The sequence below is a fragment of the Pavona decussata genome, unplaced genomic scaffold, assembly GCF_977016875.1.
Source record: "Pavona decussata unplaced genomic scaffold, jaPavDecu1.1 SCAFFOLD_441, whole genome shotgun sequence".
NCBI classification, from domain to species: Eukaryota; Metazoa; Cnidaria; class Anthozoa; order Scleractinia; family Agariciidae; genus Pavona; species Pavona decussata.
Genome location: NW_028145795.1, coordinates 138,471 through 156,929, shown reverse-complemented (window position 1 = coordinate 156,929; position 18,459 = coordinate 138,471). Strand labels below are relative to the sequence as shown.

Sequence of the window (18,459 nt, the reverse complement as noted above, 5' to 3'; positions counted from 1 at the left end):
GATGTTGACCGCTTTTGGCGCGAGTTTGAGTTCTTGTTGGAGTTCCTGTACTTTGGAACGCCAGTAAAAGAATCATTTCACATTTAAGAGATTTCCAGTGATGGACCCGACTACAGCAAGACAAAATCACACTTTAGGGCCCTGAAAACCTCCACCAAAGGAGCAAAGTCGCGCAGGGAGCACTTTCCAGCGAAACAGAATCGTTCATGGATAGAAGATCGTCGACTGGACGACTTTTGGACAGCTCTCCCTCTTTTGAGCGGATTTTCCTTTCTTGTTCCGGTTCCGGAACTCAGGTGATGTGAAGAACTATTTCGTAGTAACTGTAGACTGTAGAGTACCCGGCCACATCAAACTATGCCCCTGAAAAAGCAGGATACGCGGAATATTGGAGGTGCTTTGGGGTGGCAGGGTATTCTGCGGCTAAGCCGCTAGTTTCAAAATGTACGTAATCTGTATGTAAGCTTAAATGTGGTAAATTTGAAGTAAATATCTTGCTATTCTAACTGCATTATTTTAAAGGAGCACATTCTCGACCTGCGTGTAATTTCAGTCAAAATTCTATTGTTTTCCAAACGACGCAAAATCGGCTTATGAGGAGTATACTTTGAGTTTTGTGTACAGTGCACCCCTTCTCACTTTGGTCATAGTTTTCAAGTTCAGTAAACACAAGCAAAATAAATGCCAGTTTTTGGGTCTAATTTGTTTGTACTCAGCAAACTAAGAACATTAAACAATGATTTTTGCTATGCTAAATAAATAAACATCAGAACTCCGTCATTCTATTTTGCTCATAAAATTGACCAGCCAGGATACTTTTAAAACATATTCACAGCAATATTTTAACCTGTAGTGTTTCAAACTCCATTGCAGCAACAGAATCGCCCAGTAAACAGTTTTCAGCAAAACTTAGCAGCAACTAGAGACACTTTTGATAGTCGTTCTCGTTTTGAGCAGGTTTTCCTTCAAAGTCCACGAGCTCAGGTAATGTGCTATTCCAAAATAATAATAGCCAACCCCTACAAGTGGCCACCTATTTAGCGGCTATCCCCTCTTAAAGCGGCCAGTTATCAAAGTCCCAAAACTATGGTTAGTATACGTAATACACTAAATAAAACCCCTGTTAAACAGCCATCTCTATTGAGCGGCCACATGTATCTTTTGCAGTCTGCCCGATGAGGGTTCTTCTATTTTTTTTACCCATATTTAAACAACCATCAAGATTTAACACAAGTAGTTTGGCCTTGTTTTGAAAACATTGATTGCAGATAAGAGTCTGAAATAGGTGACAACTGATAAAAACATTTAGACATGTTTATGACACATGTCTTGAATTCCGTTATCACTATGCTAAGTGATAAACCCGGTTAACCATAATTGTGTGATGATATCATATACTTGTTGAAGCTCCATGTTCTACAGTGACACACATGCTGCAGAAATTTTCAAGTAAGGCCCTCTTCTTCAAATACAGACATTTTTCTTTTTTACCTGGCTTCCTTAGTGACATGTTGTCTAGAACTATTTCTCCATTGGTTATGTATCGTTAGTACCTGGTGTTGCAGATGTTAGTATTACCAAAATTATGACTTAAGGACGGTGCCTACTATTGTTACTGCGCATACGTTCTGCGCATCTCGAGATACTCGGGTTTCCTATGGGTGGTGCCTACTAATACAGGGATATTTTTGCGCGGTTTAAAACTATGCGGAGAAAGCAGAACTTAGCAAGTGCTCTTGGTATCCAAAAAGAAAATTGGGGGTAGCCATGCATTTTTTGTGAGATAAACAAGCTTCTATTTAGAAAAAACTGCCATACATTGCTTTATATTTTGGCGCTTTTTGGAAATATTGTTGCTTAATTATCTCTGAGAAATGCGTGGTTACCCCCAATTTTCTTTTTGGATTTCAATAGCCCTTGCTAAGATCTGCTTTTCCTGCATAGTCATAAACCGCACAAAAATACTTCGGTATTAGTAGGCACCGTCCTTAAAACATTCAAATGACAATAATCAATACCTACACCAAGACAATAGCTAACCAGTTATGTTTCTGGAACACCAAGAAAACTAAAATATTATTGACGTATCTACTACTGTTACTTCTTTTTTTACATAGGCAATTTATGCTTCTGTGGGCCCTAGATGTACTCCACAAAAGTCAGCCACAGGCAGGAGTTTTGATGACGTGTTCAAAATGGCCGAGGTTTACCACAACAACAGTAGCTTGCATAGTTCAAATCTCCATTCCTTTTTGTCTGATCAGTCAGTGACCTCAGCAAAGTCAAAGCCTTTTGATAGTTTCGTGAAAGAGAAGCAGTTTGAAGTGAGTCCATTTAAACCATCTGTGAATGATAGCACAATTAAAAAGAAGGTCAGTTTAGTTCTCAGCAGATTGGGAAGTGATGATACTGCTATTGTGAATACAAGAAATAGATCAAAGACAAATGAGGAACTGCGTGCAAATGTAGACTCTGGATTTAATGACATGCAAAGTGATTCTGGGGGGAGTAGTGAAGGAACATTTGCCAATGTTGTGAACAAGGGAATGAGCATGCTTTCAGAAAGAAAGCAAAGAAATCCAACTAGAATAGATGATCACAATCATGTTTCATCCACTGCTCCAGCTGTCAATAGTGAAGAAGAAATATGCCTTTCATTTGAGAGTGATAGTGATCAGGAGATAGATGTTGTTAGTGGGGAGGAGAATGGACAAATCAATAATGATAAAAATGGTCATGGAGCTGGTGATGTTGATGACATCAATGAAGGCGATGGTGATGGCATTGGTGATTGTGATAGTGGTGGCATTGGCGATGGCGATGGTGATGGTGATGGTGTTGGTGGTGGTATTTGCGATGCAGATGGTGATCATGATAGTGTTGGTATTGGCGATGGTGAGGGCAATGGCATTGGTGATCATGATGACATTGATGATAGTGGTGACAAAGATGATGATAAAAGGAGTAACAATACTCAGGACAATAGCAACAGATTTACCACTAAAAACCCTGAAAAGTTTGTGGAGCAGAGGCAAAGCAACTCAAGTGAGCTGGCCAGAGGACAGGTGAGAATTAAATGCAGGCCAAAGGCCAGCATCATTTTTCAGCTTTGTTTATGAATTGCCTTAATTAAAAAAAACTCTAGTAAGGTTTTGCCTTGTTTTTTCTTTGAGCACACAACTAGTAACAGTAAACAAAAAACAGTATAATTATTGGAAGCTGATAACCTAACACTACCCAAATCTGTTTCATGTGCTCACTGGTTAAAATAAATGTAGAGCAAAAATAACAATCCATCCTTAGACACTCTGCAGCATTTTTCCCGTTCCATGTTTTGTCTTCGTGTAAAAGGTTTTCTTGGCTTGAGTTCAGTTTTCTTACAATGCATTTTTAAACTTCTAGTACATCATGTATACAGATTGATAGTGTCTTGTGTGTCTTTCTGAAAGTTTCATGGCCAGGACCACTATTTTTATGATACAGGGAAAAGGTATTGCTGTATGGGAATCTGATTTCAATAAATTTTACTGCTCAACTATTCACATACATGGCCAAGAAATTATACTAGTCAAAATGATGTGAGGAAAGTAGTTAAACTGGGAGGCATGGAGTTATATTTTGAGTTTTTTTAATACATTTTGCTGTATTTAATATTTGCCATGAATCATTCAGCACAAAACAAGAACAACATGATCAATAAGCTACTGCCAGGCCCCTGTTGATAAAATTATACATAGTGTACAGGCCCTAATCTCATTCAGCATTTTGCTGTTATCAAGCAGTTTATTTCACTCGCTGAAGTCAAGTCAAAAGCAGTATTATTACTTATTTATTATGTTCTACTGTACTTACAGAGATTTCTGTAAGTGAATGGAGTTCTCCACTTTGGCAGCCAAATCCTGGAACGCACTTCCTAATTACTACTGCACTGTAACTGATTTCAACTCCTTTCGCAGGCTAATTTTATCCTATAATCATATTGCATAAATCTTTATCAATTTTAATTTATTCATTTTTGTATCACTAGGTAGCTCGAAGAAATTAGCAGTCATGCTACTCTGTAAAGAATAAATAAAGTTTATATATGTCTCCCTTTTGTTCCTGCCTGTTCATTTTCTTTTAGCAGCAGAAGACATCAAAGATTAATGTCCTTAAGATGTGGTCCATAAAAGCAGTGAAGACTCATACACACATGGGAATCATTGTTGAAGGACAGAGAAAGTGAGATTCTATTTACTGTGCTGTAACTCATGAACAACAGCGTCTATTCATAAATCAGAAGCTCAGAACAGAGCATTGCATGTCTAGCATCATGTCAATAAGCTTTTCACAGGCAGACCGGCAGACAGGCAGCGTGGTCGAGTGGTTAGGGCGCCGGACTCGGAGTCCGGAGGTCCAGGGTTCAGTCCCGTTCTGACCACTATCTGGAGTTGTTTCTTGGTAGCCCCCCGTTCAATTCCTCGGCCTCATTTGTAAATAGCCAGCTGGTCCGCCTCCTACCAGCTGGGATTCTTAACCATGTTATGTTGTATTTGAAATATTAAATATTTCTTCCTCTTTGTTTCATTGTCCCTGAAAAGCCCCTTTCGGGGAGTGGATAATTAAGTAATTAATAATTAATTACTATAATTATAATAATTATATTCATGAATTCTGTATATCCGTTTTCATGGCTGCTGACATTTACATCATGTTATATGCCTTTCTCTATGTTCTAAATAATGCATCAACTTTTAAGTGATACATTAACTTTTATCGCATTTTTTGATTTGTTGCTTCACTTTATCAGTACCTGCAGACATTGTCAGACTCTGCGGAGTGTAATGATTTTTATGTTGTGTCGTTTAGTGAGGATCCTGCTGGTGAGTTGTGGCACAGTACGGCCATTGTTTTAAGAGTAGGCCCACGATGTGTGCAAACCAAGAGTGGATCCCAATACAAACTGATGGGACCTATCAATGACAAGCTCACTCTTCAACAAGGTAGTACTTAACAAAGCAAACACAATGTCAAAATTTTTGAAGCAATCCCCAGCCAAGGGAATGGAGTACTCCATTATACAAGCAACTTGAAGGCGTTTGCTGGGGGCTCACCCTAAAGCGGGCTAAAAAGGAAGACTGGGCGAAAAGGGTGCCTTTTTAATGCTCACAGTGTGCAAAAGGATTATTTTACAGTTTTCCTTAAATTTTTTTTTTTTTTTTTTTTTTAGTGCAAAAAAATTATATCAAGCAACATTTAGCATAGTTGTATGTTAATTGCTCAAAAAAATTAGAAGGGGAACCAGTAGCAGGATTCCAAATCTGTTGAACTGAGTCATTATCCACTGGGCTAGTGACCTTTGAAATGATTCTATTAACCCACTGGACATTTAGTTGGCCAAGATTCTTCCCGGTCTCTTTCTTAGCCAACCTCACCTTATCCCTGAGAGGATATAAGCTAAAACCCCTGGGAAAGATCTCATTTTAATTATTAAATAAAATACAACAAGCTGTCATTAATCTGCATACTGCAGGGTTCTCATTAGAAGGCGGGACCCGGGTACCAGTACCAGGATACACAAGAGTCAGTACCTGCCTACTTTCAAACTGAACATAAAGAAATTCACTTCAAGTGTAATTTTCTGCCCAGCTACTCTCCTGTAGGTGCCCCCCTACTTCAAAACTTAATGAAACCCCTGATACTGTTGTTTCCTTGTAAATAAAATGCTGAGGTTGCATTGTCTACAAAACTAAACAAAACATCTTCACATCAGTATTCACTACATGATTATGATTTTCACACAGAAGCCACAAAAAAAAATGTTCTTCCATGGTTGATTAAAATAAATGTTCTTTTACTTTTTTGGGTCTCATAATTAAAACTATTCCAAGAAATATTTTCTATTTGCCCATGGACTACTGGACGTGTAAATTATGTTACATGCATGCTTTTATACACTTTTTAACTGTTTGCATTCGTGCAATACTGCCAGGATAACGCCCTGGGATAGTGTTCTGACGCTTTGATAGCAAGACAGTAACTCAAAGTTCAACCAATAAGTAAAAATGTATGATAAACTAAATAAACACAACATGGCAAACTACTAGCCATGAATGGGGCTTTACAAAACATGAACCAATCCCAGCAAAGGTAAGATTCATTTCTAGACAATTGTGCAACATACTGGTACAATTTCCTAGCCATGAAAGGCTTTTATCCTAACCATACTGAATAGAGAGCATTCATTTATGAATGAGGCTTTCATGTTATTGTATATATTGTTGTCTGGGGTCGACACAACATTGCCTGACCTACCACCCCTAAGGCATCACATTCCATTAAGCGCATTTTACCGTTCGGTAAAAGCCTTATTAAACTCTGGATTACTTTTTCTCAAGCTTTCTTTGCAAATTGAATTTTATATCTAAGCCGTTATTAGCAAGGCAAGCTAGGACATTCCAGACATTTATATTCAATCAAGTCTGAATTTTTTTTCAGGGTTTTCACCAGAATTTGTAAAATCATTCAAGAATGGTTTTCCTACCAACTGGGTTTCACTTGTAGCTGATCACTTCTATTCTCAAAGCAGGTTTGTAGTTTGAATACTTCATCACAAATGGAAGCAATATTTAATTTGCATTGAATATTGAAATACAGCTTTCACTGGTATTTAGCACAGCAGTTCAAATATTAACAGTAAGAAGAGTTTTATTTAGCAAGGGTAATACATAATACTGCCTAACACTAACAAACTTGTAGCATAGTAACATTTAGCATACAAATTTATGTAGTAGCATTTTTTGTTGTCTAACTCTCTTGGGGTAACCCCTGTATGCATCCTATCCAATACAGGATGGACAGGCTGCTTCCAAGAATAGATTGACACTAATAAGTTATTCAAAATAGGTAATTCAAAAAAAGTTGACAAGCCTGTGTGAATTCCTATATTTCAGCTCTGAAAGTGATGATGAGAAACAAAATGAAGAACAGTTGGATAAAAAGGACAAGAAGCCTTCAAGAGAAGACAAGCATTCGAATGAAACGGCCACTCCAACTGAATCCAAAACCACAAGGAAGAGGAAAGGTACATTTCATTTCAATTTTGTAATTTTATTTTGTGCATGCGTGATAGGGAAATTGAATGTTTGTTTGGAATTTTTCGTACTTACCGCTGCATAGAGTAACTCATAAAACTAATTTACCGAAGATGAAGTCCTCCTTGTCTGGTCATGACAAGTTTCCTTTCTGGTTTGTTTGGGTCAGGTGGCTTGTCTTTGTTAGGTCTTGGTTTGAGCTCTGTTTCATATCTGATATATTCCTTGATAGATAGTATTACAGTATACTTTGTTCTGGTGACTGTGAGTTTCACACCACATACCTTTGTTGCAATTTTGTTTAAGATTTGAAGACCCCAGAAAACAGGCAACTACCAAGAGAGGTGGAAATGAAGGTACGATGTGGTGCATCAGCGGTTTTAGACTCGCTATAGTGGGGCCTTAAATCATAACTTGGTCAATATTTGGTCAATTTTAGTGAAATTTGAAGGGAAAATGGTGTCCCAGCCGGTAGTAACTGTGATGCGGTTTACCACCCTTACAATTTTTGGAATGTTTTAATTTAAGGCAATTACTGAGTCTGGCATCTCAGTTTTTTCTATAGATTAAAAGCTGTGAAATAACTTATAGGTTGGGTTACACCTACCACATTTGTCAGTCAGTAAAATTTTGTAATTTTTCATTTTGGCACTTTAAAACCATTTCTATCAAAGACCTGACTTCCTTCAATTACTGTTAGATGAATTGACTAGGGCATCATGTCCAGAAATGTAAACAAATGAGATGCATGCCCTTCATGACAGACATCACAGTTTCCCTGGTCACGATTGTCACCTAAATGCAAATGATTCCGTATTATGTTCTTCAGTCATTGTGAAAATGATAAATATAACTAGTGTTAATCTGGCAGTGATCCAGCTTTAAGCTGTTATGTTGTTCCTCAGACAGGAGACTTCCTCCATGTTGTCTTCTTCCTGTTAACTGTAACTTGACTTGTTAGGAAATTGTAACAACATTGCAGGCAGCAGGTGGGGTACATCCCTACATGTAGGTGTCAGGCAAACAGGGGCTTTGCGGCAAATAAACCAAGTAAACTGTTAGCATGTGGTGCACCCAAAGGTACCCCAAGCTCTATGAGGGATATAGGCCGTGACTTCTGCGTGAGTGTTGTAATTTGAGCGTCACGGCAAGTATTGCGTAGCGGCGAAATTATAAGGATTTGTATGGGAAATGAGCGATTCCTACTTCAATTTAAAAATACCAACAAATTTTCAATAAAAATCCCTACCTGAACTCCCTTGTCTGTTGGAGTTCAGGTAGGGATATTTTTATTGAAAATTCGTTGGTATTTTTAGATGGAAGTAGGAATCGCTCATATCCCATACAAATCCTTACAATTTTGCCGCTACGCAATGCTCACTGTGACGCTCAAATTACAACACCCACGCAAAGGTCACAGCCTATATCCCTCATAGAGCTTGGGGTACCGGTGGGTGCACATGTGAGGTAAATGTAGTTTAACGTAACAGATGTTTAAAAACCTTTCCCACACAGACTACAAGAAGTGGTCGCATGGTGAAGCCACCTTTAGCATGGTGGAGAGGACAGAGGATTGTTACTGACAGGGACCACAATTTTGAAGGAATCGACCCTGGCGGAGAGGAATTTACCACTCTTTCTTCCTTGTATAATGTTGACATTAAGCTTCCCATAAAGGTGAGAATACTGCAGGTAAAGAGTGTGAGAATCAAACAGATGACATTTGATTGTTATGCTTAATGTTAGGTACCGGAATGTAGCACTGCTGTGTATTGGTGTCTTACTTGTTATATTTATGTACATCTAATATTAACAATACTGTTTTTCCTTTATCCATAGATTGAGGAATCTAGCCCTTTAAAACAAAGACGGGCTGCATCTGACAGTGAAGGCAGAAAAGGCAAGAAAAGACGAACAAAAATAACAATGAGTACCAAAAAGAAGTCGCAACAAAAGTCTTCCACAGAGGAATCTGATATTGCATTACAACAAGAAATCAAAAGCCCTCAATGGTCTACTGATAGAGGACACGAAATGAACAACACAGAACAATCCTCTAGTGCAGGAACTCAGTTGCAGGAAGAGATAAACATCCCTAAAAGGTTTACTGGCAGACGAAATCCACAACAACAAATGAACAGCAACAGACAGTCAGTCGTTAGTGCAGGAAATTCACCAAGAATGGCGAGTAGCCCTTCAAAGACTACTATCAGAGGAAATTCACCAAAAGCAATAAAGAGCCTTAAACAGTTCGCTAACAGAGCAAATTCAAGACAAGAAGTAAGCAGCTCTGAACAATCCGCTAGACATACTGGAAAATCAACACGAGAAACGAATGACAATGAAAAGTTCGGGAGCACAGGAATGACACAGCAAGAAACAAACACACAGAAAAGCTCTGACAAATCCCCTGGCGCAGGATTACTGCAGAAAATATCAGGAAAGAAGATGATGGAAATTACAAGACAAGCAGCTGTTCAGCGGGTGTCGGGTGTGAAACCCTCATCAAACAGTTCAAAGACTGACCAACATTCAGATGATGCTGGAGATGCTATAGTGAGTTCTGCTTCCGATCAGGATGACAACACCAGTAGCAGTTCACAAAAAGATTCAGATGAAAACTTGAAGAAAAAGTTGTTCTCTTCACCCAAGAAGTCCCCAAACAAAAAGCAAAGCGTACAGAGAGTTAGTAAAACAGATGAACTGGATAAAGAAGAAAAGCGAGCTGATAAGAGGAAAATTAATCAGAACAGTGCTCAGAAAAGTAAAGTTACAAGTGTTGTACAAAGGCGCAGTTTAAGGAATGAAACAGAACACGTAGCCACTGAGGAGGAAATTTCAGACAACGACAAATCACTGAGGAAAAAGATAACCGTGCTTTCAGTAGCAGAAGAAAATAGCCAGGACCAAGGGAAAAGAACAACAAATGCTTACACAGATAGTGAGAATGATGCCATTGAGCAGCTTCCAGCTCCCAAGATTCCATCTCCTCCTAAACGTTTCTTGAGAGCTCGCGGTAAGAAATCCAATAACGTGAAAACTATACAGAAGATATCTGATGTCGATTCTGAGGATGGCGCTAAGAAGACCCAAGCCTCCATATCATATGATGGAGACTCTGACAGCACTGCTTATTCAGGAAAAGGCTCCAAGGCAAAGGGTAGAAAAAGGAATCTGGACAAAAGGCTGGTCCATAAGAGAGTGAGAACGCTGGTGACAGAAACGACAAGTACACAGTCATCAGAGGAAGATTCTGATGAGACTTATCGGAAACCAACAAGAAAACAGACGCGTCCAAAGGCTTCAAAAGTTGTCAAACTAAACACTGAAGCACAACAGGATTCAGGAAACGATAAGAGAGCCAAAACTGGTACACTCAAAGGGAAAGAGAAAACTGAAGATGTTAGCAACAGGGCCTCAGGCAAAAACCAAGCTTCCAAAGTGTCGAAACAGGCAGGAAATAAACACAGCAACGGAAAGCAAAATGAGATGTCTGATGAAACACCATGGAGCGATGAGGAGATTCAAAGATTGAATGGGTATGTGTTCTATATAGTATTAACAACAATGTTCTTTACAGCATGACCAACTGAAACTTGGTGAGATCATTATGAGATCCCTCCCCCCTTAAGAATATAAGCCCAGGAATTCTTACGTCCAAACATCCTTCTGAAAATAAGAAAAACTCAAGAACAGTAAAGGTCAGCTGATATAAGCCCTATTAATTTGGATGTTAGATTGCTGGCAAAAGTTCTTTTACAGAACTTTTACTGTTTCTATTGACAAGCCCAACCTGTTTTAAAACCTACCAGTACGATGTTTTATTAGTGTCCCCAATTAGTCTACCTAGGCTAAATACATCGACGCTTTAATAAAGGTTTTACTTTTTTACTTACCTACTTACCATTTTCTCCAATACTAATTGCTCCAGAATACAAATCCTCCATGTAAAGAATCCCCTACAAGCCATTGAATCACTGAGTTTCAGAGCACGTCTGACACCACACCTCCGAGATATGTACAATCACAATATCAAAAAGTTTACTAATGAAGCCTGTGTTATTTTTCTTGTTCAGAGCACTCTGCACCATTCCTGGAAACACTCCAATGTTTTGGCAAAAGATTTCGAGGAAAGTTGCATCAAGAACAGCACAGGAGTGTCAGTTGAAGCATCAAGGACAGGTGCTTGTTTCCAACAAGAAAGCATCTTCCACGGCCAAGAAAGTCTCTGCTAAGGGAAAGGACGATGCAGCAGGAGCCAAAGGTGCTAATTATGATCGTGTGATTGATGGGAATGGTTTCACGTCCATTGTCGTAAGCTGACAACAGAGCTTTCAGTCGAGTGTTGTAAAACCGAAACTGAAGTAACAAACGCAAACAGTGCAATGAACCAATCAGACAAACGCGTGTAACCAGCGCGTCAAGCGCGGGAAAACACGCGCGAGCGACACGCGACTGATTTGGGTTTTGTCTGTCATTGGTAGAGAAAATGGCGCGAGTTTTGATAACCAATCACAGTGTGTAGTAAAGCAAACCCAATTCAAACGCGAAATTTCTTTTGACACTCAATGAAAACTGCTCTTAACGTCCGATGTTTGTTTTTCAGCTTCTTCACAACAGAATGTGAAGACAGTTACTGGTGGTGTAGGGACAATCAAGCGAAAACGAGAGATCAGAGAACTGCTTGAACAGCAAGACGTGAACTACGAGGACGATATCTTTGATGCTACACCATTCAAAAGAAAGAAAGATCTCAAGGTATTAAATCCTTTCAGCACTCTTGTTTGTCACTTAGTACTTGAAATTTTTAAGGTTGTCCAGAGACTGCTTACGGTGATAACAGCCAGCTTGAAAATTGATCAGTGTTCACATGTACCAGAGGTAGACATTGCCTACATTGTAGGTTTACACTGTTTCCAGACTCTACCCACCCGTCCCCCGTACAGTATATTCTTTGGTTCGGATGCGCCAAAGCTCAATTCCAGCCATATCATGAGAATTGACGTTCTTCTGAGGACTTCACCTGAGAGATAGAGCGGAACAAGTTGAGCTTACAAATTGTGCTTTAACCTACAATTAGTGAACCAGCCAACCATTTATTTTTCATAACCCACGACTGACATACTAATAGAGGAAATCATTCAACTTCAAGTTCCTTGTCTGTAATTTGTTTACCCAGTGTTAGGTGGCTTTCATGTCCATGCTTAATGGAGAAGAATTTTCTTCATTTGTTTCAGCTTCCGTTTAACCTGAACAGTAACAGTAGTGACGAAGATGATGATGACAATGATGATGACGACGATGAGAGTGAAACAGCACATGGCGGCGCATCATACAAGACACCCAGTAGCCGCACACCAAGCAGTCGATTCCGACCTCTGGGACCTTTGCCAACCTCATCTACTCCCAGCTCAGAGTTTATCAGCCCAAGCTTGCTACAGCAAGTCAACAGGTCAGTTTCCTAATGGTACAGACTGTGTACTACTTTCCCTTGCTTCCTAAGTACTCAGTTAGACGTTAGGCAAAACAGTGTCTTGGTACCATGAACACACTCATAGCGAAAAAACACTCAAATAGGGTTTCCGTGCTTAACGAAAACGCTTTTGTCAAAATAATAATAATAATAATAATAATAATAATAATAATAATAATAATAATAATAATAATAATTATAATAATAATAATAATAATAATAATAATGGTTTATAACAGATCCACTGGGTGGCTCTTCCCTGTTAAATTACAATAATTACAATTACAAAATAAATCAAATTAAATTAAGTTATTTACAAATTATAAAGCAGAAACAGGATTGACGGAAAAAGTGGCTATTACAAGCAGTAGTGAAATCTAATGTACACATTACATTTCAGAAAAGACATGGATCACTACATTTACAGAATGCAACAGGGAAAGCGGGGCGTACACGCACATGGAAAACACAAGGCCAAGGTATTAAACGTTAACTTTATGCATAGGGTACATAAATGGCTTAGCGGCTCCGTGGTTTGGCACTGGACTCCGTTCTCAATTTCACTCTTCCTTGCAATCAAAAGCATCTTTACGAAAGCGTAAAATGTTTTGTAATTCGTTATCATTTTTTATTGGAGGGGAGGGATGTTTACGATAACGGTCAGAGATGAAAAATTTCTTCTGCGTTTACAATTTTTTTTATGGCGATATGAGCCTCATTCTGCAACGACAAGGTTGAAACAGACAGACAAACAAAGGGGTTTGTATCTGATGAGCTTTCCACTGGTAGGAGAATCTCTATCTGGTACACTGAGCTATCGAAATGAACTGGTCAGACCGGTTTGACTGCATGTGCCTGACCCGCTTGTGTGAATATTAATATATCAAGCTCTTGTATGTCGTTCTTGTGAGTACGTTGCCCTTGAGGTGAACTGAACAAGGTAACAAGCGGCAAATACTAAAAGTCAACAGTCAAAATATTTAGCCTTCTCCAGCTCCCCGTATAACGTTTGCCAAGCAATATAAATTCTCAACTTATTCATTCATGAAGTTATTTATCGTTTGAAGAGAATCAGAATTGACTATTGGCACTCGATTTATTTTCTTAACAGCAGATGAGGACGTCCACCCCAAAAAAGCCGGCACCACCAAGCCGCCATTTTCCCGCGGTGTTAGGTTCCGAGATATTCGAAGCTCATCCTGCTTCAGACCACGACTCAGAGGAAGGTGGAGACGATTACTACTTCTCTGATGAATAAACAAACGATTATGAAATACACTTTCACTACACTGCAAAGCAGAACCATGTTCCGTCTAGAGTATCAATAGAGTAAGACTAAAAACGGACTGCCAAGTCTACGTTCTTTTCTTACAAAGCTGTCGGCCTTGGAGGAGAATATAAAGTAGGAAACCAATCTCCCAATACCTACTTTCATGACAAGCCATCCTTAACAGGTGTTTGCTAAAGCCTGGTTCCTGCTTTGTGAGATAAAGAACAAGTACATAGAAAATTATTTTTGTTAATAGAACAATGGCGTTCCCACTTTGTGGGTAACGTAGCAGCATTTTTCCTCACTAATAAGCAAAGCGTCGTAAGCATATGCAGTGCTGTTGAGTTCTTGACGGAAGTCCTTGCGATTTTCTTTCTACTCCATCAATAAGAACCAGGTTAAAGGAGAGATAATTGCAGTTTGCTTGTCACTGAGAAGCATTTTCACAGCAGCGGATTCATTAAAAATGTCCCTTTTTTGGAATTTGTAGAATGTACAGCTTGATGTTCGTTATTCGTAACGAATGGTTCAGTTTTCTTTCGAAGAGTATTAAGTATCTGTTTTGAAACAAGGTCATTGGTGTAAGGTAAATTATAAAGTAAACGCTACCCTAGGCGAGAAGATGTGGAGAGAACTTGTTGAAAGGATTTATCCATGTTTGTTGAAGGTTGTAGCCATTAATTTAAACTCTTCGTATTTGTGTAATCATGATCAGAAAATAAACTTATTTTTTGTAAAATAAATTTCATTGCTTCACTACTATTTGAAGCTTCGACGTCAGTTATTAATATATTTAGGACTTTTTTCCCCTTGCCTTTACCCCTGACGTTGATACGTTGACCTTGATACTAGGAACGTTAAACAACTGAATTGAAGATGTTAAGAGTGCCTGACTGTAACTTTCGAGAATCGCTGGCCAAGCTTGAAAAATCGAAACTCCTGATAATTTGCCTGAAGTTTACTTTTGGGGAACTATCTTCGAAAATATTATTTGAATGTTCTGGAAATTTATAGTTTTCGAGAATTTTGGAGAAAACGAAATTACGGGTTTTGCCTCATTAATTATGCAAAAATCTTACTCAAAATTAGCCAAGCTCAATACGCTTGTGTTGAAACAGTACGCATCGCTACAAAACGAGGTCGGTTTTGAATAAGAGCATAACTCACCTACTTTCTATCAATGGGACCTATGTAAACTTTTGTAGAACTTTGGAGGGTTTATGGCTCTTTGAAAAATTGACATTTTGAGGACTTCGCGATGAGGTGAAAATTGAGTAAGATTGAAGGTTTAAAATGCATCTTGGTATGTCAGGTATCGACTCGAGAGGAACATTGTGATAAAGTTTGGGTCTTTGTCTTTGATAATATGAAATAAAAAATCTGGGCAATCAATGCACGCGCTGACGAAAACCAAAGTTAGCGAGGCTTCGTTAACAAATTTGCATAATTCGCAACTGTTGAGAAAAAGCTGTTGTGGCGACTCGGTGAAAACATTGACCCAGGCTATCTTCAAATGGTCATTTTATCTCATATTGCATTTGCCTGTTTCGCTTTCTTGTTTAATAACGTGGTAGAAAAGGTCTGGACAAAAAAAATGCACGCCATCGGGAAAGAAAACATTCGCCAAATTCTGGTGGGAAATTTGCATAATTAATGCAAATCTCCCAATAAATCTTTCTGCAAAGGAATCTGATTGGGAAGGTTTCGTGAAGAGACCCGAAACGCTCCATATAAGAGGAGTTAAAACAACGTTAAATAATCCGATTTCAACAAATAATTGTCGAATTAAATTATAGTGTCAAACTGATACTCGCTATTGCGTTACCTGCGTCACGTCAATAGTGTGCCAATTTCCGTTTAACAAAATAATAACTCAGTTTATACCTACAGTCTACATTGGCTGTAGGGCATGCATTTATCTTTGGACATCGAATGCCAACAAGAAAAACACGGGTATCTTAATGACACTGCATACACGCAATGTCTACTGCATACATCACAGGAAGCCGAAGCTCTATGAGCGTTCAAAAGAAATTCCTTTGACCTTTTTATTGTCATGTTGTAATTTGAGTGTCACGATGAGTGCTACGTAATGGCGTAAATTATAAGGGTTTGTATGGGAATTTACGAACGTGTTTTGGAATCGAAAATAAAGGGAATGAATTGAACAAAAATGGATTACCTTGTCTCTCGATCTCTTGCCAGTGTTTGTGTGCCATATTTTGGTCATTTCGGTACGATTCCAGTGGATTTTTAAAGGTTTGCTGGACATTTTCCTCGCTCTATATCCTGCTATATTTATATCTATCCCCAAAATCTTGGTCACTTCAGTCCCCTGTAATTTACTTTCGAAGACTTGCGCACGTTATCAACGCGGTCAGAATACGACGTAATGCGAGGACAAAGGACTACGGACCACGGACTGGGTATAAAAGAGGTACTAAGGTAAGTGTATAATAGGAGGACTACGTACTACGCACTAGGCTTAAAGGAGAACTGGAAGTCTGAAAATCATATCTTTCATGTATTCATTTTCAATAAGTTTAAGATGTATTAAAACAAGTTTCGGTAGTTGTTTTTGTCCCTTTATTGTTGTTTTTGAGAAACAAAAAATGGACTGGGAATAAAATAGTGAGGATCGCCAGTGCAAACATAAAATCTTGCTTTATCTCAGCGAAACAGCTGAATTTTCAATACGCGCTGAAGAGAGCCCGGCATTTTAGATTTTTAGCATTCATCTCAGGGCTCGATTTGGTGAAAACTTGCTCTTGCAGTGCAGATTAAATGCGCAAAAGGATGTTTGATGATCATTGATCGTGATCAACCAATGAGCCCATGTCCACAATCATGTAGATGTCGTGCATGCATGCAGTAGACGTTGCGTGTATACAGTGTCACTAAGATACCCGTGTTTCTGTTGTTGACATTCGACAAAGGTAAATACATGCCCTACAGCCAATGTAGACTGTAGAGCATGCAGTCAGTCCGTAGTCCGTAGTCCATAGTCCTCCTATATCGTTAGTACTACCTCTTTTATACCCAGTCCGTGGTCCACAGTTCTTCGTCTGCGACTCACGTTTTATACTGACTGCGTTGTTAAGGTTGCAATTTTTTTCTAAAAATACTATTGATACCGAAGTGACCAAGATTTTGGGGGTATAGATATATATAGTAGGATACCGTATAGAGAAACGAAAACTTTCAGCGAACCTAAAACCCACTGGAATCGTACTGAAATGGGCAAAATATGGCACACAAACACTGGCAACATATCAAGGAGAAAAGGTAAGCCATTTTTGTTCAATTCATGCCCTTTACTTTTCGACTCCAAAACACGTTCGTAAATTCCAATACAAACCCTTATAATTTACGCCATTGTGTAACACTCATCGTGACATGACAAGGTAAACACTGCGTGTACACAGTGTCACTGAGATACCCGTGTTTCTCTTGTTGACATTCAACAAAGATAAATGCATGCCTTACAGCCAATGTGGACTGTAGGTATAAACTGAGTTATTTTTTGGTTAAACAGAAATTGACACACAGGTATTCGTGCATGTGTGATATTTCATACCAGTAATTACGTTAAAGTATGGCGTGCCGGCTGAGGGTCTGCGAAATCTGCGAGCCAGCGAGCCATGCGAGCCATCGTGCGAGCCATGCGAGTCACGCGAGTCATGCGAGCCATGCGAGCCATGCGAGCCACAGTGCAAATGTTAAGAATTTTTATTTAATTGTTTTATTTACATTCGCGTGAGAAAATATTGGACGAATTTTTTTCTTTGGTTTTCTTTTTTTTTTTTTTTTTTTTCGTTTTTGTTATAATTTTGGAGAGAATTTTGCCTATTCAAAATCGCCCAAGATGCGCAAAAAAATAAAAACAATACGCAAAAATTTATTAAGGTTCAAGACTTCAGGGAAAAAAAATCCGAGAAAAACATACGGCTGCACCGCTACTCGAATAGGTATCTATTGACACATGTCATTCATTGATATCCACGTGGAACTTCATTCAAGAAAAAAAAAAAAAAAAAGAAGAAAAGAACAGCACTTCAACTCCGTGTGTTGGCGTCAAGAATGGTGAGTAAATCGCGCCATTTTAACAGGTTTGGTCTTTAGTGGAGAATCAGAGTTATCAGAACTCTGTCGGTTGGCTGACTGCTGCATGTGGTTGTCCTTTCCCTTAGAGAAGTCTTTCTTCAAAACTCGCCACTAGAGTGGCAGAGGCTGGTTTCGAGATAGCATTCGACCCACCAGCTGACGACAAATGCTTCTGTTACGCTGCTTCTTTTCAAATTGAATTTAGTGCAACAATATTGACTTCGCTCATCTTTGAGTACTCATTTATCATACCTTACAAGATTGGAATGACACTGACAATCAGTCCTGACGTGTCAATTACAGTCAACCCAGGTCAAGCGTGAACAGTATTTCCAAGAGTGAAATGAACATTCGAATTTCCCTTTGTAATGTCCGACGCGTGAATGGAATGTTGGACATTTCTCTGGAAATCGTTCCGAAAAAGACGCATTAACTGAAAAAAAAGAATCAAAATACTTGGGAAACAATTGTTATTCTTGAAATATTCAATTTTGCAGTGTAAAGAAAAATTCATAGCTTTATACCGTCAATAAGCTAGG

At 38.8% G+C, this 18,459-nt stretch overlaps 1 protein-coding gene across 4 annotated transcripts; it reads left to right on the top strand.

Annotated features, from left to right (window-relative positions):
• Positions 1 to 21: 21 nt before the first annotated feature.
• On the top strand, positions 22 to 14,559 carry LOC146450554 (uncharacterized). 4 transcript variants are annotated; one of them, XM_085100250.1, is made up of 15 exons: positions 22 to 296; positions 874 to 984; positions 2,118 to 3,065; positions 4,124 to 4,221; positions 4,849 to 4,982; positions 6,478 to 6,568; positions 6,933 to 7,063; positions 7,380 to 7,429; positions 8,589 to 8,750; positions 8,913 to 10,612; positions 11,150 to 11,337; positions 11,680 to 11,831; positions 12,311 to 12,525; positions 12,947 to 13,025; positions 13,661 to 14,559. In XM_085100250.1, the coding sequence occupies exons 1-15, from the start codon at positions 207 to 209 to the stop codon at positions 13,802 to 13,804; spliced, it is 4,293 nt and encodes a 1,430-aa protein (XP_084956376.1). In that variant the 5' UTR covers positions 22 to 206; the 3' UTR covers positions 13,805 to 14,559. The 4 variants fall into 4 exon arrangements, with proteins under 4 accessions (XP_084956376.1, XP_084956375.1, XP_084956378.1 ...); XM_085100249.1 differs by having other exon boundaries at positions 13,658 to 14,559; XM_085100252.1 differs by having other exon boundaries at positions 45 to 296; positions 880 to 984; positions 13,658 to 14,559.
• The last annotated feature ends 3,900 nt before the right edge of the window (positions 14,560 to 18,459 follow it).